At 40.8% G+C, this 22,428-nt stretch overlaps 9 protein-coding genes across 9 annotated transcripts; 6 read left to right on the top strand and 3 right to left on the bottom strand. All coding sequences in view use genetic code 12, as the record gives it.

Moving 5' to 3' along the window:
* Nucleotides 1-73: 73 nt before the first annotated feature.
* Nucleotides 74-1,201, top strand: PICST_28778 (predicted protein; the record flags this gene model as incomplete). The annotated part of the gene is made up of 1 exon (XM_001387986.1): nucleotides 74-1,201. One exon carries the CDS (start codon nucleotides 74-76, stop codon nucleotides 1,199-1,201), a length of 1,128 nt encoding a protein of 375 aa, XP_001388023.2.
* Nucleotides 1,202-1,332: 131 nt separating this feature from the next.
* PICST_28777 (predicted protein) lies at nucleotides 1,333-1,980 on the top strand (the record flags this gene model as incomplete). The annotated part of the gene is made up of 1 exon (XM_001387985.1): nucleotides 1,333-1,980. One exon carries the CDS (start codon nucleotides 1,333-1,335, stop codon nucleotides 1,978-1,980), a length of 648 nt encoding a protein of 215 aa, XP_001388022.2.
* An 85-nt stretch (nucleotides 1,981-2,065) lies between these two features.
* SIK1 (nucleolar protein involved in pre- rRNA processing) lies at nucleotides 2,066-3,746 on the bottom strand. Its single transcript, XM_001387595.1, has one exon. The coding sequence runs from the start codon at nucleotides 3,716-3,718 to the stop codon at nucleotides 2,219-2,221; it is 1,500 nt and encodes a 499-aa protein (XP_001387632.1). The 5' UTR covers nucleotides 3,719-3,746; the 3' UTR covers nucleotides 2,066-2,218.
* A 400-nt stretch (nucleotides 3,747-4,146) lies between these two features.
* On the bottom strand, nucleotides 4,147-6,845 carry UGA3.1 (zinc-finger transcription factor of the Zn(2)-Cys(6) binuclear cluster domain type). The gene is made up of 3 exons (XM_001387594.1): nucleotides 6,155-6,845; nucleotides 6,016-6,043; nucleotides 4,147-5,859 (listed from the first exon to the last, which is right to left on the bottom strand). Exons 1-3 carry the CDS (start codon nucleotides 6,673-6,675, stop codon nucleotides 4,210-4,212), a joined length of 2,199 nt encoding a protein of 732 aa, XP_001387631.2. The 5' UTR covers nucleotides 6,676-6,845; the 3' UTR covers nucleotides 4,147-4,209.
* A 1,389-nt stretch (nucleotides 6,846-8,234) lies between these two features.
* PICST_28774 (predicted protein) lies at nucleotides 8,235-8,840 on the top strand (the record flags this gene model as incomplete). The annotated part of the gene is made up of 1 exon (XM_001387984.1): nucleotides 8,235-8,840. The coding sequence occupies one exon, from the start codon at nucleotides 8,235-8,237 to the stop codon at nucleotides 8,838-8,840; it is 606 nt and encodes a 201-aa protein (XP_001388021.2).
* Nucleotides 8,841-9,701: 861 nt separating this feature from the next.
* PICST_80064 (predicted protein) lies at nucleotides 9,702-11,065 on the top strand. Its single transcript, XM_001387983.1, has 2 exons — nucleotides 9,702-9,770; nucleotides 10,479-11,065. Exons 1-2 carry the CDS (start codon nucleotides 9,727-9,729, stop codon nucleotides 10,876-10,878), a joined length of 444 nt encoding a protein of 147 aa, XP_001388020.1. The 5' UTR covers nucleotides 9,702-9,726; the 3' UTR covers nucleotides 10,879-11,065.
* Nucleotides 11,066-11,420: 355 nt separating this feature from the next.
* SPT7 (transcription factor, member of the histone acetyltransferase SAGA complex) lies at nucleotides 11,421-15,230 on the top strand. Its single transcript, XM_001387982.1, has one exon. The coding sequence runs from the start codon at nucleotides 11,856-11,858 to the stop codon at nucleotides 15,174-15,176; it is 3,321 nt and encodes a 1,106-aa protein (XP_001388019.2). The 5' UTR covers nucleotides 11,421-11,855; the 3' UTR covers nucleotides 15,177-15,230.
* Nucleotides 15,231-15,933: 703 nt separating this feature from the next.
* PICST_51473 (predicted protein) lies at nucleotides 15,934-20,505 on the top strand (the record flags this gene model as incomplete). The annotated part of the gene is made up of 4 exons (XM_001387981.1): nucleotides 15,934-16,453; nucleotides 16,595-19,250; nucleotides 19,296-20,189; nucleotides 20,232-20,505. Coding segments are annotated over 4 exons (4,344 nt in total), but the record flags the coding sequence as incomplete, so codon positions are not given.
* A 454-nt stretch (nucleotides 20,506-20,959) lies between these two features.
* On the bottom strand, nucleotides 20,960-21,456 carry PICST_52184 (predicted protein; the record flags this gene model as incomplete). Its single annotated transcript, XM_001387593.1, has 2 exons — nucleotides 20,960-21,270; nucleotides 21,369-21,456. The coding sequence occupies 2 exons, from the start codon at nucleotides 21,454-21,456 to the stop codon at nucleotides 20,960-20,962; spliced, it is 399 nt and encodes a 132-aa protein (XP_001387630.2).
* Between the last annotated feature and the right edge of the window lie 972 nt (nucleotides 21,457-22,428).

The raw sequence follows: 22,428 nt of genomic DNA, 5'->3' as shown, positions 1-22,428 counted from the left end.
ACACCCTTTATAAGGAGCTATATCACTGATCTCAAGATGATTGATAATTGATAGACCTGTAACCAGATAAAAAATGTCCGAACTGGTTAGTCACTCAGAACAACTTAGAAATATCGTAGGCTCGCTTGCGAAATTGTCTAGAGAAAAAGGAATAGCTTTTATGATTGCAACACAAAGTACCAAAACGAGCCCCATAAGGATACTGCATTCCACGCATTTCTCAGATACCCATGTCAGACAGGTTGAAAGAGTATTAGAAGACAAATCGTTCAGAATTACAGCTATGATGCCATTTAACCAGGACCACAAAGAGCTTTTACTTTCTAGAACCGACAGCAGTTACTTGATTTCACAGTATTTTGATCTCTTCACTTGTCTCACTCAAAAATATTGTAAAGAGATAGCAAAAGAATGGGTAAAGGTCGTGGAACCTAGAAAACAAGCTCTTTACCCTTACAAGCTCCAAGATGATTCCAGACCACCCTGGTGGCCCACTGATGTCGATCACATCGAGCCAGATCATCTTGACAAAGATGGAAGGGTTAAACTACTCATAAGTATTTTAAGGGACCCTCTCTATAAGTTGGAGCTATTGAAGGAGAAGTCATTGGCTCTTCAATTGCCTAACAAACTTTCAACATATATTCTTAACGAACTATTTTACATTGCTGCCTATGATCGGCTATTCTACAATCATTTTCGCGAAGAGGATCCATTGTTCTACGATATCCCCCCAACCGGGAGAAAAGGATTTTCAGAAGATCAAATAACTATTATGGTTAGCAATTTAAAGAGAATAAACAAGAACGGCTCAGTAGTCACTTTGATGCTCAGTCAAATTGAACCCGAAGAGATTAATTGCGAAGTGTTTGAATTACAGAGGCAAACGCCCGAGCCCAAGTACCGAAAGAGAAAATCAGACTTCCCAGAAGAGGTCTCCAATAAAAGGAAAACTTTGTTGAAGGAAGAACCAAAATCCGATTATGAGTTAACCTCTTCAGAAGAAGAGCCATTTGGAGGAAATAATGCCTTATTATTCAGTTCTCAGCACGACAATCCTTCTGCTACAACCCTGTTGCCTGCCTCCAAAGGAGGGGAAGAGCTATCTATGGCTGATGAAATCCTCTACCTAATGGATAGGTATTCTTCTGGCTCCGAGAAGAACTCGTTTGGATACTCCAATGAAGATAGTCCTGGCTGACTATTTAGGTTAAGTAATTTTATTTTGTACAGTGCGACCAAATTGATGTAGAGCTTTTTCGCAGCCAAATTTATCGGCGGCAATACTCACTTCTTTTATAATTTATCAGTCATCATCTGCTAAACTAACAAATGTCTGCTAACACTCAAGAAATACCCACTATCGTCGTCGAAGAAGCTTCTTCTTCTTCCACTTGTGTTCCAGTTATGGAAATTCCAGCTGAACCCATGCCAATTGAAACCACTACTGCTACCACTTCGAACAGGAAGTTCATGAATCATGTTCGTCAGTATCCATTTCTTGTTTCCACCAAGCAAGCCATGCTTACCTTGCCATACACCCAGGACGTGTGCACTCTTGTGATTCCACCAATTAGATCTTTGAGAAACACCGAGCCAGTAATGTCTATTGTAAACACTGGAGATGCTGTTGCCGATCTCTTTTTGTGCCAAGTGGATAGACTTGTGCCAAGCTTGAAGACTTTAGAAGTTTCCGATCTCACTTCTCCAGTCACCAAACCAATTGAAGCAACCATGGTGGGAATTGCCAGTTGTGTTGCTATGGCCAACAGTGCCACTTCTAGCACCATTCAAGCTGTTGACAACACTACCCAGAAGTTTGTGGTCGCACCAAGTGTCCTGGCTTGGGAGGCTATTGTAGGTCTGTTCCAGTGGTTGCCATGGATGGGCACGAAGTCAGAGCCACAAACAGAATCTGCCATTGCTGTTGAAGGTGTCTCAGCCGTTGAAGCTGAAGTACCCGCTCCTGTTGAATCTTAGATCTTATGAGCATATATACATATTGTTAATCTTTTGTCACGGTGCTATCACCCATTAAATAAATAGGCGTCTACAATCGCAATTTCGGTATCTAGTATATTAACATGCAATAGAAAGTACTATAGTTTACAATAATATTGTCGATCAGGCCGTGACCAGACAATGGATAAAAAAGCAACTGGGGTTGACGAATTGAAGGTCGTCGAGAAATGCCGAGTGTTTAAAAAGAGGTGATAATCTAGTTCTTGGACTTCTTCTTCTTCTTTGGAGATTCATCATCTTCAGCCTTACGCTTCTTTTCCTTCTTTTCCTTCTTTTCCTTCTTTTCCTTCTTTTCCTTCTTTTCCTTCTTTTCCTTCTTCTCCTTCTTTTCCTTCTTAGGAGTTTCAGGCTCGTCATCTTCGTTGGAGGCTGGTACTCCAGCCAAGTCGCTAGCACCTAAAGCCAAAGCAGCTTTAATGGCATCGGAATTCTTCATAGGTGGGGCACCGGTGTCGTAGAAGTTCAATCTTTCTTCCACCTGCTTCTTTAATATTTCACCAAAGGCAGTAGATGGCTCATCCGAGTAGTTGTCGATTCTGGAAGCAATGGAACACTTGTTAGCTAAGTATCTGGAAATTCTACCCTTGTTCTTGGCAGAAGCCTTACCAATGAAAGACGAGTGATAGATTAACCCGTATTTAGGAGTGTTACCCTTAGTCTTCAAAGCTCTGAACAAGGCCTTTTCAGCACCCAAGATTTGAACAGTAGAGGCGGCTTGCTTAGACAAGTTGGTCAAAGAACCAGCGTGAGAGATCAATCTGGCACCAACAACTTCTCCAATCAACGTCGACAAGTTAGGAGCAACAGTGTGCATCTTATCTGTTAAATACTGGAACAACTTGGTACGGTAGTCACTGATGTTTACCACTCTTTCAGCGAAAGTTGAAACGTTCTGCATGTCCTGTTCCGAGATGTCTTGTCCCATAGAGATTCTGGCATTATCTATGATTCTCTGGGCAACACCAGAGTCTTCGTTAACCAAAGCAGCGATGTCATGCAACGAGTCTTCAGTCAAAGAAGCCTTGTCTTTGATGAAAAGAGCCAACTTGGCAAAAGTGTAATTGTCTGGGACAATTTTGGCCAACTCTGGAAAGTGCCATCCGTACCATTCCTTGACTCTCATGGAGAAGGTGTTGATATCCTTGTCCAACTGGTCCAACAAAGCAATAGCCTGAATGATGTGGTTGTCATTCTTTTGTACTGAGAACTTAACCTTAGCTCTAGAGAAGGCATGACCCAAACCTAACTGTGCTCTTTCAATATCACCTTCGTGCAAATCCTTGAACAACTTGTCGCCGTGGACTCTGATACCTCTCAAGAAGTCCTGGACGATTTCGTTGGACAAACAATCAACGTAAGGGAATATTTCCTTGATAGAAGGACCCAAGTTCTTGTCAGATACACCCAAGGCAATCTTGTTCTTAGAAGAACCCTTTGGTAAGTTCAATTCCAAGATTGACTTTAAGTAGTCGGATACTAAACCTTCAGAGATGTCGTTGGCGTTTTCCAAAGCTTGAGCAGCACCCTTGAATGGTGCAAAAGAGACCAATTCAATCATCTTGGAGAACTTGCCCAAGTCGTTGGAAGCTTCCTGTACTTCCTTCTGTCTAGAAGCGATGTCATCCTGCTGGATCAAGACCTTGAAGATCCCGTAACCGGTAGCTTCTTCAAAGAGAAGATAGTCCAAACCAGCCATGTTGTCTTTAATGATTTCGAGTTCTGCGGAATGCTAAAACAAAAAAAAACAAGTTCTTGTAGATAACTACGTTTCTATATTTCACAATATTGCTAGGAATGGTGAAAAATTCTCTCCTCATCTCCAATTTTTTTCGCTGTGTCGCAGATGAGCTCACGTGAGAAATGCGACATAAATTGGGCATACAGGGATGAGATGGTGTCAGTACTGAAGATAAGAGAGTCACTGTTAAGAGCACGAAGTTGTAAATCACCAGGAATTAATAAAAATTGTACGAATAGTATAGTAATACTATACGAGAGCTGTATTTATCATGACCATCACACAAGCTGTTTTCATGAAATTTATCCGTGAAGAAAGTTTTGTTACAAAATACTGCACATAGTATTGGGTGCAAATTCTCTAACGATGAAGTTGCTTCTGTAACTCAGAAGAACCTTATACTTATATTCCTTATTTACTTGCTGCTAAGTCTATCCGATTATTCTATATCATGCAAAATTAATGTCCCATTGCAATTCCTTCAAAATTGTATACCAATCCACAACGTTGTCTCCCAGAGGGTTGCTTTCCCACACCTTTTCTACGATGAATTTGGCACGACGAACATTCCATGGTCCGTACAACTTCATGAATTCGTCCATTCTCTTCTTCATTTCACCACGGTCGTGATTGGTCACACAGTGTATCCCGGCCATAAACACAGGAAATACAAGCGATGCCTGAACCGGTGTACCCAAAAGAATGTCAATGCACTTTATTAAGTCATTTTTGATGACCTGACTTTCCAACATGGACGGATTGCACTTCATGATCGATTGATTCAAGAACAATTTGGCACTCAATTGGAATGCCTCGAAAAGTGTCAACTGTAACTCCAACTCCTCGTCAGTCAAACCTACCAAATCGTCAGATTCAGGTCGGGACTCATCGATTTCCTTTTCCAAATCTCGTGACTTCTGAATCACTGTAAGCAACATACGACTGATTCTGCCGTGGTCACTGATTTCCGATTCATTATCTTCGTCTAAATTGACATCATTTGCCAATTCTGGAGAGTCTGAAACAGCGACACTTTCATTGTCAGTTGAAGGAGAATTCTGACTATAGTACAGATGCAAAATCTTCTTGCTTTCGTACACAAGAGTGCTGATATCTCCAATTATACGATATAGCTTCTTCGATACCCCCAACAAAGGATTTAATGTCCCCCGAGAAAAGCCCTGGCTATCTTTGAAAATTTCGTCGTAATCCTTGGACGGGAAATATGTCCCTCTCTCAGTAGAAGAACTGGCCAAAAGGTCATGGTAGGCAAAGTTGGAAATCAACCAATGTTCTTCCTTCAGCTTGTTGAAGCTCAAGATGCCTCCATGCGAACGCAAGATCTTCCAGCCCCAGTTCAAATAAACAGACCATTTCTTTACGTCTCCTTTACAAATTTCTGCACCACATAAGATTAACAAAGCTGCCAACTTGTTGAGGGCAGACTGACGATCACCTGATAAAGTTTTGTCCTTGTGCAAGCCGTTATTGATATGCTGCAATGCAAGCTCAGCATACTTATTTCCTTCTTCGGCCCATTGGCCTCCCAAGTGGTACCCAGCCCACGCCAAAATACCATAGAGAACACCATTGTCTCTATGAGCCAATGGCAAGAACACATTCTGGTATGAGTTTGCGTTCTGAGAGCTGGGAGCTATAGACACTTTCTTAGAAACTACATCAACATAGAAGTTGTATAGATACGAGGCAGACGGAGAGTTTACAATTTCAGGAATGGTTGGAAGTGTGGTAGGCGAGGGAGGGATGCCAGTTCCCAAATTGTATAGCATGGTTTCAAAGTCTACGGGAGATAACTTTGGAGACATACCCGACGAGAATAAGGTATTAACATCCTGTCCCCATGAATTCAAAAGTGCAGTGAACGACGGCGAGGAAACCAACTCTTTGACATCTATAGGTTGTTTCTCTTCTTCTGTTTTTTTCATCTCTTCGTCTACTTCTGAAATTTTACTACCATCACTTACTGTTTCGTGCTGCTGTTGACTCAAATCCTTCAAGAGATTTAAGAATGCAGATGGTGAAACAGGAGCTTTATAGGCATCTAGATCCAATGGAGGAGGCGAGGTCTCTATTTCTTCCTCAAGAGTATTTCGAGAGACTAGTGGTACTGAGTTTTTTGATGGAGAGCCGGCCAAATAGAAACGCGGAGAATCGTGAGACCTTTCATCATCTTTCGTTGAGCGATTTGAACGCAAATCAGAATTGTTATACCTGAATATTCTGAGTGAATCTACTGGACTCTCTGGTCGGATCAACGGAGACCTATCCATAACTTTGGTGATCAGAATACCTCGATCGTGGATATGAGTCGTAAACTGAGGTGATTTCGCATCCTTCGAGTTACCCAGGAAATTACTAGCAAATGCAAATGACAGTGGAGGCGATGGAGAATCATTTGAGAATCCATTTGGTTGGGACATTGATGCTTCTTCAGTTTCCAGTTTTATCAACGATTTTGTTACCGACTTTGATCGTCTTTTTCTTAGTTTCAGGGTACTTTCTTCAGCTTCGACCTTCTCCTTGAGTACGCGGATTTCGTCTTCTGACATGCTGTCGTAGTCTACCCATATACAATTTTTACTAAGGCGAAGGCAGTCAGAGCATTGCGGTCTTTCTTCGTTGCATTTCTTCTTTCGTATTTTACATGTGAGGCATCCGTTCCGTGATCTTTTGGAGTTTTTCAACATGAAAAAGTCATTGGTATCGTGTATAACTTGTACTGTAGCAGACTCTGGAGTCAGCTTTGCGAATGTCGGAGAACTTGCAGTGAGATTTATGTGCTTAATGGGATGCTTGGGCTTCGATATTCGATTCGGCGGCAGAACTTTGGCCGCTTTAGGCTGGGAAGCTCTGGATTCCTTATTGTTGGAACGAGCATTGAACGTTACTAACATGATAGAAGAAAGAATTAATGCGACAGAATTTTATGTATGTGACAGTAGTAATGCAGTATTTGGATCGTGGCAAAAGTAAAGTGACGATGGTTACGTGATCGTAATGGTGTAGGCTTTTCTATGAAGAATGGTGTAGCAATATGGTATCTTGTGATCACTGAGGATGATAGCAATATCAACTGCTATTTGATTTTGGCTATATGACAGTCGTGTAATATGGATTCTTTCGATTTCAGAACTGCAAGTCTACCAGTAGACTCTTAGGCTTTATATCTCCACAGACTATATAAGCTTCCAGGTGTGTTAAAGATTAAAGATAACAGTTAGATCTGGAGGCTCACTTAGCGAAAAAAGTTGAGCTCAATTTATAATGAGCTTCCACAAAACAGGCTAAGTAGTCGTTGTGGGGCAGAACGAGAGAGGCAGACTCAAGAAAGAAAGATGGATATGAAAAAGGGAGTTAGAACAACAGAAATAAGTCAAATAACATATTGAGGGATTCTCGGACAGTAATGGGTATATATATCGAGCCGTACCCTCCGTGGACGTACTCCTACAGATTTAGCATTCTGGTGAAAAATCGAGGAGTTGTCATCCAGAGATGTTCGGCAGGAACCCACAGGTATACGAAGAACACAGGTAGAGTCTACAGAGTATAAGAGTTTGAGATAAGGTGATCGTCGTTTCATTTCTGCTGTTTCACAGGGATCTGGAACGTTTTCAAAGCCTATGAAATAGGACGGGCAGTTATGTCTATTCTGAATCAGGAACGCCTTTTCAAACGATTTCAGAGATAAGCGATTTCACAGCCAGCTACGGAAATATACCATGCCTTCAAGACACCCATATCCAGAGAGATACGTATGAATAGACTTAGAGAGATAAAGCCAGTAGGATGTAATTTTTGTTTCTACACCTCCTTCGTACGGCACGACTAAGTTGCAACACTTTTATAGGCTGCTACCCCAGATATTTCGATTTCGATTTCTTTAGAACGTTCTGTACTTCTTCGCTTACCACTCCGATGCCCGGGGATTATACGTCTTCGACAGAATCAGTCGGCTACAAAGAGTTGTACTTTGTTCTATGGAGAGCTTTCTGATTTTTAGCGGGTACGACGAATTAGGTAGATGTATAGATAGAAGATTGACATTATATGCAGTACACTTATATCGTCAGAATTGAGTAGTTGTGAAAAAGACAAGATGGAAGCCAGAGGAAGAGACGAGTGTTGGAAACTGATGTGAGAACCTGCTGGACTAGGTGATTCTACTTCTTTTTTGGAGCAGAAATAGACAGAAGAGTAACAATCGTGTTGTTCAGCGGGTCACGTGACTCAAACTGCTCTATAAATGAAAGTGAATTTCATATTAGGAATAGAGACCGGAATTGGTTCAAAATTATTAAAACTAGAGGTCGGAATTAGTTCGCATAATACATCAAATCACTACTATCACAAGAGGGGATTCTGCACTACTACGAAGAGAAAGATTTTGCTATAAATAGTAGATATCCTTCAAATATCCCTCTCTTAAATTAATTTGAATTATCAGAAGAAAATGTTGAAACAGAATTTACTATCAATACTTTTGATTGCTTGTGGTGCTTTGGGAGTTGTTATTAAGGAAAAAGGAGAAGACATCGCTTTCGCTCCAGCTTATGCCATTGACATAGATGAAATTTCAAACGTAGATGAACCGGTCGAGGAAGGTGGACTTCACGTAGATAGGAGTGTTAAGAGCTGCCTTCATACAATTGCTCCCTCGTCTACCAAATTTGCAAATGGTACTATTGCTGCAACTTCCTGGTACTCGGTTTTGCAAAAGGTTGCTGAAGCAGCGAAATCTCTATCTGATAGTAAAACTTTGGGAATGTACTATGGCGTGATTGATACTCCTAACGGTAAGATGAGTTATAGTTTTGCATCTGGCGGTGAAGACGTTAGTACAGAAGCACTGAAAGAAACCATCCAGGGTTCCCTATTCAAGGCTTACAGATCTTTCATTTCGAATAAATACAATCACTCCTGGTGCGTGGAATTAACTGACGGTACCAAATGGAAGGGATACTTGCTTGTTGGTCCTGATGAATTCGTAGATGGAGAATGTAATGCTAACTCAAGTGATGATTGTGTTGGTGGCGGTGAGAATGACGATTACTTTTAGTTGCTATTGTTGTGTTCCTTTGCGACAATTTAGATGATTTCTGACCAGGTAATTTTATCCACCAACGGCTCCCTATGTGCTTTTCTAAGCTTCGTAGAAATGGTTTTTGTCCTTTTTTAAGTAAGAGTCTACCTTGGAATTAAGAATATTAAAGAATAAATGCTCATTGCTACTGTTTAACAGTGTGCACCAAAAACTAATAAGATCACTATTATCATCGGGAGATGACAATTTCGTAAGTAATAATTAGAAAATCGTAGATAGCATTCACAATTGAAGTTAATCTACCTTGGGCTTAGAATGAGCGTACGCTTTCTACTTGGAGCAATTATCTGGGAGATTTTCAATAGCATTACGATTTCCTCTTGGCTTTTGGAAAGTTAAGCTGGCCACCCTTAGGCTGCTGTACGGACAATCTCTTTGACTGGTATTGAAAGTATCCAGTAGCTGGTATGAACAGGGGGTATAGTTTGAACCAATTCCGGGCGTTCTTTTGTGACCGGGTGGCTTGAACCAATTACGGTCTCTATTCCGAATAGAGAATGAAATCACTTATCGCTGAACTCACTGAAGTCCCTTGAAATCACGGGCATGCTGTCACGCGACTCCTGATGGCTGTGGGGCGTGCTGCTGATTACGCCGGACGCCCAACATGGATCTCCGCGTAATTGCCAGCACGGCCGGTCTATTCCACGTCCTTCTATACGCTTCTGAGACTCGCAATCGGTACTTGTGATCACTGTAGAAAAATTCTCGTCGTCACACAATGATAACCTCCAGGTCCAGCGGTAGATAAGTTTTTCAAACATTTGCCATACTTGTTCTTTTGGGAGGATTTGGCTGTAACGCATTTTGCCGTCTATAAACATCAACACACGCATCCATCATGTCTTTGAAACGTATTAACAAGGAGTTGGCCGACTTGGGCAGGTATGTATAGCTGATTTTGCGAGGGGATATATGTGTAGATTTGTTCGTGGTGGTGGTGACCATTTGAGATTTGATTAGTGAGACTTTTTTCTAAGAGGCCACTTGTTAAGATTTGAGATTGTACGACATGAGATCGGCTTTGACAGCTTGCCGGATCGATGGAGATCGGATGTATTAGTTTCTTTGTTTTGTTCCTTGGACAATCGTTTGATTGCTTTGTAGTGCTGGCTCTGTTGGCTCTGTTGATAGATTGATTATTACTGTTGCCTCCTATTATTGCTACCATTAGTGTGGATTTGTTTCTTGTAGATGGAGACGAATCGATGATTACATGAACGAGTTGATCTTGATGTCAGAGTCATTTTTAATGTTGTCAAGTTGTTATTGTTTCGGTTGCCATTAGCGGTGATGTTAACGTTATCGTTGTTGTCGCTGTCCCTCGTCGGATGTGGGTGATGGTCGGCACTTCGTTCGTGCGATCGATTTCTCCGTTCGCCACAGCGTCGCTATGCGAACTGTCTACAAGTCGACGATGACGACGACGTTTTCAGCAAGTTGCTGTTCAGATCTAGCTGCTATCATTCGATCGTGCGATTTGCCAACATGAAACGACTACATTACTAAGATACACCATTTCATGCAGTCTGTAAAACGAACTATCAAATCCATATTCCACAATTCTATAGGTTCATACTAACGCCTTTTTAGAGATCCACCATCCTCATGTTCCGCTGGCCCTGTCGGCGACGACTTATACCACTGGCAAGCATCTATCATGGGTCCTCCAGACTCGCCTTATGCCGGAGGTGTATTCTTCTTATCCATCCATTTCCCTACTGACTACCCATTCAAACCACCTAAGATTGCCTTCACGACAAAGATCTACCACCCAAATATCAACGGCAACGGTAACATCTGTTTAGACATCTTAAAAGATCAATGGTCGCCAGCCTTGACCATTTCCAAAGTGTTGTTGTCCATCTGCTCACTTTTGACCGATGCCAACCCCGACGATCCTTTGGTGCCAGAAATAGCTCACATTTACAAGCAAGATAGAGCCAAATACGAAGCCACCGCCAAGGAATGGACTAAGAAGTATGCTGTTTAGGTTTGTCCGATTGTCTATTGGAATAATGAAATTTTTAATGGTCAAGAAAGAGAAACAAAGCCATTGCGATGACGGTTTCAAAACAAACGCTTCAATGTGTTATAGATCTTGAACGTAGTAGATTGGAATGTCGTGGTGTTGGTCATTATTTTTACAGCTTAATATATACATAATGTCATTCGTGGTCAGGAAGTGTAGAGGCAGTAGAACTTATACTACTTTGTATATTACGTAGAGTTTTGTAGCTGACTTCATTTATGATTCTAACAGTACGGCTATCTGTTATGAACCTTTCACATTATATCTATACATTTGTATGTGTGAAAATGAAAGTCCGAAATTTCTACTGTCATATTCTTACTCAGATTCGTTTTGTTAACTTTTTCACTCGCTAATTTTTATTCGAGTCGCATACTTTACATTTATGGAATTTCCAGCGTACTGCGGGTAACAATATAATCACTTCTCTATTCAAGCTGTCTAGCACCAGAAATCCTGGCAATCAATCGACAAACCTTCAAAACACGAGCAGAAAGCAGACTGAAACAGCGTGGAAACATCCATATATCAGCTTGCTTCGTTTTTTCTTGCCATTTCAGCTCTCTTTTTAGCTGGTTCCGACGCTCTCCTCTGTAGAGCTAATATTAATCTCGAGAATCAGATCTCTCATTGAATCCAGACTGAGTCCACAACGATTCCTTTAAAAGGATATTCAGAGCAGATAGACGTGAGTTCAAGTCTGGTAGAGTTGACAATCCATACACGTGATTCAGTAGTGATTCCAAATTTGAATAGAAACCCAACTAGGTTTCATTCTTTCATTATTTTATATTCTGTTCACATTTTTCAATAACATTTTCAGTAATATTCACGAATTTGTTCTTCTTGAAAGTTCACAGAAATTCCAATCCTTCTAAAGTTGACTAATTATCACAGTTCCATTTCCGAAGTGAAATTTCAGAATTTCTTAGCATAGAATGGAGAAGCTATCGACGTTTGAGCATAACAATCCCAAGAAGCTCTTCGAGTTGGCCAAACGGTTGCATTCCAGCAACTTCTTCGAGTCGTATCTCAACGAAACTCATCTCAAAGTGTTGGACTATATAATACTGTTGAACAACGCCGAGATTTGGGACAATTTCCTTGAGGGTAACTGTACTATCACATTCAGCAAGGATCCAGAAGCCAGCGAGGTGGTCAAGTCTGAAGAAGGTATTGCGGACAATAATGACAATGTAAGCGACACTCCAGAGCTTCTTTTTGAAGAAGGATCCAAAATGGTTAAGATGTTAGCATTACATATCAGATACTTGTTATGGGAGAAAGCAATTGACTACTACTACAAAAACACAGGCTCTTCATCAGAACAAGTAGTAGAAGTAGATGATGACTTTGAAATGATAGATACGCTAGATAACTTCTCGGATGACGAAGATAAGGAAAAAGAGGCCGAGAAAGAGGAAAAAGCACAGCCAAAAGTCCGTGAAGTTGAGGACGATTATGACGATGAAGACGAAGAAGAAGAAGAAAGTGACCAAAAAGATGATAAGGATGACAATAAAGACAATGAGCAATCTGAAAATGGAATATATCAATGGAAATATAACGACGAAAAACAGATTGTTTTGCAAGTGCCTGTTTCGCTTGTTACTGTGGCTCCAGATACTTCTTCTGAAATACAAACAGAATCGCAAGATGGCTCTGGTTCAACTGGAAGTGAGCCTCCCAAGTCTTCATCTAACGGTGATTCTCCTGATTCAAATGCTGACGACCAGGAAAAGCTCATAAGAGAATATAATAAAGTGTATCATAACTTCGAGTACGATCGTGAAACATTAATCAAAAGAAGGAAGTTAGAGAAGTCGGATTTGCAGTTAGAAGACTCCAAGAACGGCAACGCTGACTCTACCAAAGATGGGCTTTCTGGATTAGGTGAAGCTGATAGCATGGGAATCAGTTTAGGAACTGGAAGCACTTCCTTAAAGCATCTTTTGTCCACTATTCAGCTGAAGAGGGACGATGTTCCTCTTAACGATCATGAATTGAGAACTCTTTTTATGGATGTAAGAAAGAACCGAGGTAAGTGGGCCAATAACGATCGTGTTGGCCAAGAAGAGTTGTATGAAGCCTGTGAGAAAGTGGTTGTAGAATTGAGAGGATCCACAGAGCATTCGACTCCTTTCTTGAATAAAGTATCCAAGCGAGAAGCTCCTAACTATGGACTCATAATCAAGAAACCAATGGACTTGAACACGGTGATGAAAAAGTTGAAATCGTTCGCCTATAATTCGAAACAGGAGTTTGTGGACGACCTCATGTTAATCTGGTCCAACTGCTTGACATACAATACAGATCCTAAACATTTCTTACGAGCTCATGCTATAGCCATGCAAAAAAAGACATCCAAATTAATTCCTACGATTCCCAATATAACCATTAGGAGTAGACAAGAAGTCGAAAGAGAAGAAGAACTAGAAAACGAAAGAGTAGGAACTCCTATGGCTTCGGCAGGAAAGTCTATGAAAAAAGGAAGAAAGAGAAGACAGGACCAAATCAAAACAGAAGTAGATCCAGCTACACCGATAGCCACTGCTGTTGCATCTGCTATTGGCTCACCAGTGCCTGTAACAGGAGTTTCTGAAAATATAGTAGAAAATGGAAATGTATCCAACGATGAAGAAGAAGAGGAGGAAGAAGATAATGAGAATATAAATGGGGAAGCTAATGGAATCTCAGAAGAAGACGACGAGTTAGATCCCGAGCTTCAGGCCTGGAGAACTATTACAGCAAAATCTCGTGCTCATTACTGTGCTGAGAGGGCTGCCCTTTTTGATGAGAAATTCCACTTACGGTCAGATGCCAGAGCGATAATTCGTCAATCTCGTGAAATGAGCAACTTCAACCAGTATTTGACGAACAAAGAGGTCATCTCCAAGTCGAGCAACTTGTTGGAAAATGACGAGCCGTATCTATTAGAATATGACATCACTGGGGGATTGCCTGGTCTCAAGTATAAGGGTATTGATAAGGAAGAAGAAGAAAAGAGAGAACAATCGTTGGTAGATGTTTTTTTGCAACAGGCTAATGGAGATGCATCTAATATCAAATCAGATTTCGTGTTACCCATAGACTCAGGCTTGAACAAGATGTACACCGAGAATATCAAGGAGATGCAAGAAATCCGCAAGATCTGCTTCAAGATCTCGCTTATTCGACAGATGCAAACGCAGCAATTTGTTCACCATACGCAGATGAAACAACCTGAGATTGAGGTAATACGAGAAGTAGATGTAGATGCCGTTTCCAAGTTGCCCAACCATGATCCGTTTACGGACCAAATCCAGTTTTCGGTGCTTCGTAGAAATATAGCGAAGATAGCGATGCAGACGGGGTTCGAAAGTTCTGAACCGTTTGCTATTAACACCTTGACCCAAGTAGCAGAAAAGTACATGGGCAACTTGATCAAGACGTTGAAGTTGCACACAGAGACCAGCTCTAACAATAGATTGAACGAAAAAGAGATAGTGTTGCTTTCGTTGTTGGAAAACGGTATAGACAAACCGGATGACTTGTACACTTTTGTGCAAGAAAGAATCATCAAACAGCACGATAAACTTACAGATTTGCGATCAAAGTTGTCGAATTTCTTAAAGGAGTTGTTACGACCTGGATTGGAGAATTTCAATGAGAGAAGTTTTGAAGATAATAGTGAGCAGTTCATGACGGGAGACTTTTCGAATGACTTGGGAGATGATTTCTTTGGATTCAAGGAGTTGGGTTTGGACAAAGAGTTCAAGATGTTGAGCTCATCGATTCCGATCTACTTGTTACATTCACGTTTACACAACTCGTTCACCAACTCTGGCAGTGCCAGCAAGAGAAACAAGTACGAAGATTTACAGGAGTACACAGCTCAGTTCTTGACAGCTGCAGACGTACACAAGCAGGTAGGCTTATTGAGACCGTTCTATAGCAAGTTGAATGAAAAGTCGAAGGCGCATTTTGTCAAGCTTCAGAAGAAGAAGGGAGAGCCTACAGATTTGCCAGAGGATAACCTGTTGGTCTTGATAGAAGACGAAGAGTTGCCCCAGAAACAGCGGAATATCAGGCCCAGATTACCTCCCACAGGAAAGATTACTGCCATCAAGAAGAAGATAGTAGCCAACTCCTTTTTCTTGTCAGACGACGAAGATGAGGAGAATGGAGCCAAGACGGAGGATATCAAACTCGACGATCTTGCCATAGATAAGACCGATAGCTTAGGGATGAGCTCGCCGGCGTTGGCACTGGAGGCATAGCATAGAATGTATATATATAGCTGTATCACTAAGAATAGAGACGAATGAATTGATAGAAAGAAACTAAAACGAGTATGCGTATCGTTACTCCTTGTATGAAATATGTCATTGATCACATTTGATACTATCTCGATAGCTTCTCATATAACACCCTGATTCTATCATTCGTGTCTACCATATATGAGAATGCATTCATCTTCCACCGTATAAGATAACCATTACTTCTCTATGTCATGTGTATCACATAACACTCTGATCCAGTCTCTGCGGTATCATCCATATACAATTGATTTCAGCTACCACATAGAGCAAAGTAGATATCTCACACCGACCATCTCTTTCTTCGCACATAATAGCCATCTTCAACTCAGAACCATATGGTATCTCTCTATCTACAGACATTTTACAAATACTTTCGGTTTCTGTTTCTAGAAGCCAAATTCAACTTCGTTATATCATCCGATTCTTCCATATTGTTATCGTGTATACAAACAATATCATTCCCTGAACTTGACCCCATGTGTCTAGATAAAGACGCGACTCGCATTGGCACTAATTACATTCCAGATTCACTAACAAAATTTATAGTGGAGAAATTGAAATTGAGATGTGAGTGTGAATATAATTTTTAGCCAGACCCAGTACCATAATTTTTCGATATTTCTATCCTTACACCTTTTCAATAACTTTTTCAGCTTTTACCTTTTTCCAAATCCTTCCCATAGCGTAACTTTCCTCCGTCTCCAATGTGGTAATCATGAATAGAGAAACGTCCAAATCGCCCACTCCAGGCTCCGGATGGAACCTAGCCAAACTCTCCAAGGACGATTTGACCAGAAGAGACCTCTTTGGCCGAACCATTCTCCATTTGCTTATTCTTCTGAGCCGTCATGACTTGATCCGCAATCTCATCAAGAACCCCGACATCAAACTGGTGATCCTGTTGACTGACTACGAGAACGGCTGGAACTGTCTTCATTATGCCATCTTCCACAAACGGCTCACTTGCTTCAAGATGTTGATAGAATACTTCAAAAACTCCAGTGCAAAGCTGAATATGCTCATAGCCAACAACACCGTTCTCTATGACTTGCTCCGATGCAAAGATCGAAACGGAGCAACACCTATCCAGTTGCTTGATAATGATTTCAAGGACTTGGTCTGGATTCCACTGTATATCAATGAGAAAAATGAGTACCACTTGACCCAGGCAAATTCTCAAGAAAATGCAAATGAAGCTAACGAAATAGAATCTTCCAATGCAGAACCTACCAATGGTAATAATGTTACAAATAATAGCAATACTACCAATACCAACACGACTAATAATACAAATACGACCAATACCACCAATAACGCCAATGCTGCTAATGCTAACGTGAATGATATCACCAATAATTCCATTCATGTCAGAAGAGCTTTTGTACGATCAGATCCTTACGAATGGACTCATAGCAGAGGTGGATCAGAGATCTACATGTTTGGTTCCAACAACAACAATCAGCTTGGAGTAGGGGATTCGACCAATCGATCTGTACCTTCTAGATTGGCACATTCTGCTTTCAAATCGAAAAAAGAAGAGATCACAGCTCAAGACACATATCGTAAACCAAGATATAAGCAAGTAGCACTATCTAAGAATCACTCACTTATCGTCACCAGAGATGGAGAACTCTTCTCTTGCGGTATAGGTTCGCGTGGCAGATTGGGACACGGCTTTGAAGACTTGAACAACTACTATAGGTTCAAAAAAGTAGAATTCTTCAGCGATGAATATGAAACAAAGCATGTAAAAGAAGTGGCCATCTCAAACAATCACTCTCTAGTGCTTACTTCCGATAATGAAGTATACTCTTGGGGACTCAATAGTTTCAAACAACTTGGATATGAATCGAATAACAATGCCAACTACAACCAGAAGAAAGGCTTTCTTGAAACATTTGAAGCGAACCCAACTCTTGTCTTAGGAGACTTACGCAAGTACTCGAAGCCGATAATCGGTATTTCAGTCTCAAAGGTCCATTCCGTCGCATATTCCAAAAATGAGCTCTTTTTTTGGGGCCTTAACGTGGGCCAAATGGGGATACCCGCTTCAGACAGCAATATTGAAGTCAAACTCCATGATACAGTTTTCAAGGGAGAGATCCAGGGTACACCCAAGATGGTTCTGTTGAAGGATGACATCAAATGTCTAGACACTACGGAATTGTGCACTTGGTTGGTTACTGATAAAAATGACATTCATGTCTACTACAATTACCAACACTTCAAGTTGCCAAAAGTCCCAGTCAAGGCTTCAAGCGATAAACATTTTGACTTGTTCAAACCGACCATACTCACCCAGGTTGTGAAAATCAAAAAGATTGTAAGCATGAATCACGAATTCTGTTCTCTACTTCTTGAAAATGGCAGCGTCATGACTTGCACACCCAACATCAGAGATATTAAGAATACCAAGTTCACTTCGGTATGGAAAGCTTATGACCACGATATGGTGGTAACAGATATCGATGTTTCAAATGATGGTTCCATCGTGTTGTGTACCAGAAATGGATCTGTTTTCATCAAATCGAGTCATTCCAACCAAAGAAAGAATTCGATGTCGGAAGCTTCTCTTCCTATTCCTGTAACAAAGAATAAGTTTAAGAAGATCGACAATCTCAACAAAGTAGTTCGAGTTTGCTGTGATTTCAACTTTCTTTCTTTTGGTTTTGTGCGAGACGACGTAGATGTATTTCCGTTAAAATTGCAGAAGAACGACTTCTTCAAGGATATCAACTATCTCAGTTGTTTACACGAGAGCGATTTTTCAAGAAAACAGGAACAGTTGTTGAAGGTCGACCATAAGTTCCATACATACATTTCCAACTTCATCTATCCTGATTCCTCTGTTGAAGACGTCGATAATGATGGAGAGTGCTCAAAAAGCTGCTCAAGGTATCATGCTAAATTTGACTCCAGCAAGAATAAAAGACCAAAAGTGGAGGAAACTCTTGATCTTATATCTGATTCTGATGACCAGCAGCTTGCTAATTCGGTAATCCTTGAAGGCGGTGTTCTCTGTGGCGACTTCAGTGACGAAGCCTTTCTGGAAAGTAACAAGGGTTATGATTGTAAAATCACATTTGCGCAGTATAAAGGTATCAGTTTGGGTATTCACAAGAAAATCTTTGAAGTCAGATCAAAAGTATTTGAAAGGATTTTCAACCCCAAGGAAGTCGATGAGTTATTCGAGCACGGAAACTTTGTATCCAAGTACAATTCAGGAAATAGTGTACTCCATATTGAATCAAAAATCGAGATTGAATCGGTCTTGTTGTTAATTCATCTGATATACACCAGCAAAACTTTGGACCTCTGGAAGAACTACCTGTCCATGCACAGTTATCCCTCACATTTAAAGAAGATATTTAGTGAGTATACTATGCTATTGGACATTTTTAAAGTATCCAATTCCTTTAAGGCTGCTCATGGATGTAGCGAATTGTTGAAAACTTTCCAGAAGATGATCGACAACTCTGGAGACGTTATCATCAGGCTTAATGACGGAGAAATGAGATGTCATTCGTACATTTTGAGGACTAGATCAGCCTTTTTTGAAACAGTTTTATCTCCTCGTTGGGATACTATGGAGAATAAAGAACTTGACTTCAGTGGACTCTCTCGAGCCCAGTTTTCAGTCATATTGAAACATCTCTATGGGTACAATGACTATGCGGTTTTTGATAGCATGAAGCTTTCTTTTTCCGAGTCAGACGAGTTTGTAAACGAGTTATTGGAGATGATCGAGATCGCAGACGAGTTGCTCTTATTCCAATTAAAGGCTCTTTGCCAAGTTGTCATCTCTGATTTCATTTCTCTCGACAACGTTATCCTCTTGTTAGTACATGCTGACTACTTATCGGCTCCAAAGTTGTTCAAAAACTGTTGCTGGTACATCCATAACAATCTTGAAATACTTTTGTTTGACACTTCGTTTAAAGACTTGCCATTGGAGATTATCGAGAAACTCGAGAGCCAAATCAAGTACTTTGAAAACTGCAAGATTCTTGACTTTGCCAACGAGAAGGGAGAGTTGAACTACGAGATGTTAAGTAATGTCTTTGAGAAGAGATCAAGCTATCTTATCAACTTGTACATGAACAACATGCCTTTGTTCAACGAATTCTTCATCAGTGACCGTAAAGGATTCATGGCTTTTGAGCCATTGATAGATGTCAAATATGAAAATAAGAAGATTGCTAAAGACGCTGCTGCGAAAAGGAGAAAGTCACGAAAGAGCTCAAACGTTGTCAGCAGTGAAATTAACGACTTCAGAACCAACATATCTCCTAAAGAAAAGGAAAATTTGGAAAAATGGCAGGCTATCGATGATAGTCATGATTCTTCAGGTGAGTTTGAGTTGGTGATCAACCGTTCGAGGCAAAAGAAAGTTGATTTCAGTAGTCCCTCGCCGACTCCACCCAACTCGAATCCTACTTCTAGAACTTCGTCAGTTAGTAATGTCAGTCAAATTATTCCTAAGGCTGCAATTACTACGACTAAACCAGTTGCTATTCCAGTACCTTCTAAAACTGTGATGACTGGATTGAGTCCTTATTCCAATTGGGCATCAAAGTCTTCTGGCTCTTCTATTCTTAGCGATAGATTCCAACAGCCTAGTTTAGGTAAATCCGTAGAATCTGGAAGTTCTCCAGAATGGCCAAAAAAAACTAGCAAAGTCAAAATCGGTCCGGTAATGAAGTTGTCTCAAAAGGAAAGAAAGAAGATGGCGGCTGCGGCTGCAGCAGCTGAACTTAAGGAAGTGAATGTACCCAAGAAAGAAACTAGTTCACCTGTGAATCCATGGGGCTTATTGCCTACAACCCCAATTGTACCTACTTCTACTGCTGAATCTGTTAAGGTGCTTCCAATATTAGGAAGTAGCAACTCTTCAAATCAAGACAAGGCAAGTTCGAAAAAGAAGTCAAACAAAACTACCACTGAAACATCTACCGCAACCCTGAACGTAAAGTTAGTTCCTCCAACTCGTACTGGCCCTCTGTCAGGCAGTAGTTCCTTACCGTTGGCTAGTGCTCTTTCCTCTTCTTGCACTCTAAATTCCAGTACATCGTATAATAGCGTGTACTCGACTCCATCGCTTACAGAGGTAATGATCGAAGAATCTCTAAGAGTCGAACGGGAAAAGTTGCAGGAGTCAGAACGCAAAACCTTGGCCGAGGTTCAGAAGGAGCAGGAATTCGCGAAATGGTGGGAAGAAGAGTCTTTAAGAGTTCAGAAACAGATGTCTATGGACAGCGGTAGTAGTAATAACAAATCCAAGCCCAAAAGTAGAAAGGGAAGCAACAGTAATGGAAGACGCAAATCGGAGGGTGCCTCCAATAATGCTGTAAATACCAACAAGAATAGAACGAATGTCAAGACGAGTAGCAAGTCCAACGACAACAGTAACAGCAATACCACTAATGTCAATGTCAATAATAATACTAACCATAAAAAGAATAAAAAGAAGACTACCAAGGATGATCTTCGAGAAGAACAACTTGCCTTTTAGTGACGCCACTATTGACGTCTTGCGATGTACTATATTACAACGATGCAAGAATCATTTATACATTTCAATCATAAATTACGACATACTTTTTTTTAGTGTTTGGCTCTCCTAATTATCATTAACTTATACATAGCAATACAAATCCAACATTCATAGCCGAGTAGGGACTTTGTTAAGTGTCCTACATAGTCTTGTAATCAACAGGTCAACTGACTTCAAGTTTCTGAAATTAGAAGTCAACTTCATCCGGAAACCAGCCATATTCGTCAAGATCTACTTTATGCCCTGACAGAACTGCTACACCTTCTTCTTGCAACCTGATTGCCTGGATGTACTCGGCATTTGAATTGCCACGAGGAGAGATCTTACCTGCGCTCAGAAGTACTCTCCACCACGGCAAAGTGTCTACGGTGAAGTAGTCTTGCCTTTCCTCTTCAGGAAGGTCTTGTCTGAGTGATTGCAAGACAATGCTCAAGTGTTTAAGCGCAGAGCCGACCTGTCGTGAATTCTGTGGCTTGTTGAGCAAATAAGCTATATGTCCTGTAGAAGTTAGTACTGTTCTACTGTTTGCCAATTCTTAACTTGTATGAGATCACATCTCCGCAAGGTAGCTGTTTGATCTACAAAACTAAACTTACCGTAGCTGGTTACATGTCCGTAGGGTATAAGCAGCACTACGGTGTACACTCCGTGGTGGAAGTTCTTGCTCTCATCGGTGAGGTTCATATAGTAGAAAGTAGATATTTAAACCTAGAGATTGAAGAAGAATAGAACAGAACAGTTGAATTGGATATCTAGATTTATAAGCATGCGACTGCATGAGATAGCCAACGAACAATAAGAGTAATGTTTGAGTTGCAAGAGGATAAAAGTTGCTGGCAAAACAGGCTACAATTAAGATTCAAAAAGCATGATTTCGAACCACTTGAAACATAAAATCGTTTTGGAAACAAATATCAAAGGATATCTAGAGATATACGAAAAGATAACTGGAAATGAACGGAAATTGGTCTTCGCGCTTAGATTTATTTATTTTATTGCAACTTAAAAAATAACAAAGACTTTTAGCCCGAAAGAATGAGTCAAAAACAAAAGTCAACGCCTGCTGCGAATTCTCTGCAACTGTTTCTACTGACTACTATGTCTACAAACATTTTCCATGGTCTATTGTATATTACCCGACAAATTAAAAACTAAAGTACACTCTAATGACAAATTAGGAGGAACCTCAGCTGCTAGCAGAGAGGAACTCATGAATGATTGATTTTAGTTAATTAACTTACAAAGCCAACAAAGCACCGGCAGCCAAAACAGCGGCACCAGCAGCGTATTGTCTGGCAGCAGCACCTTCGAAGGTGGTGACGTTAGCTGGAGCAGTGTAGTTGACGACTGGGGCAGCAGAGGTGACGATTGGAGCAACAGAGGTGACAACTCTAGCAGGGCAGTCAGTGACTTCTGGTGGGCAGTCAGTGATGGTGACAAGGGTTTCAGACTTGACGGTTTCAGTGACAACACCAGCGGAGACGATGGAAGCAGCAGCGGCGAAAAGGGCGACGGTAGAGAATTGCATTTTTAACGAATGTGAAGTAGTTGGAATAGGATCTGTTTGATGAGGAAAAAGATAAATTATATTTCAGAAACAGCGAGATTGGAGCCATATTTATACACGAGGATCTGGGCAGACGACTGTCAAAACCA

Source organism: Scheffersomyces stipitis, chromosome 1 (genome assembly GCF_000209165.1).
Source record: "Scheffersomyces stipitis CBS 6054 chromosome 1, whole genome shotgun sequence".
Taxonomy (NCBI): domain Eukaryota; kingdom Fungi; phylum Ascomycota; class Pichiomycetes; order Serinales; family Debaryomycetaceae; genus Scheffersomyces; species Scheffersomyces stipitis.
The sequence above is the reverse complement of the archived record's forward strand: the minus strand, read 5'-3'. Positions and strand labels throughout refer to the sequence as shown.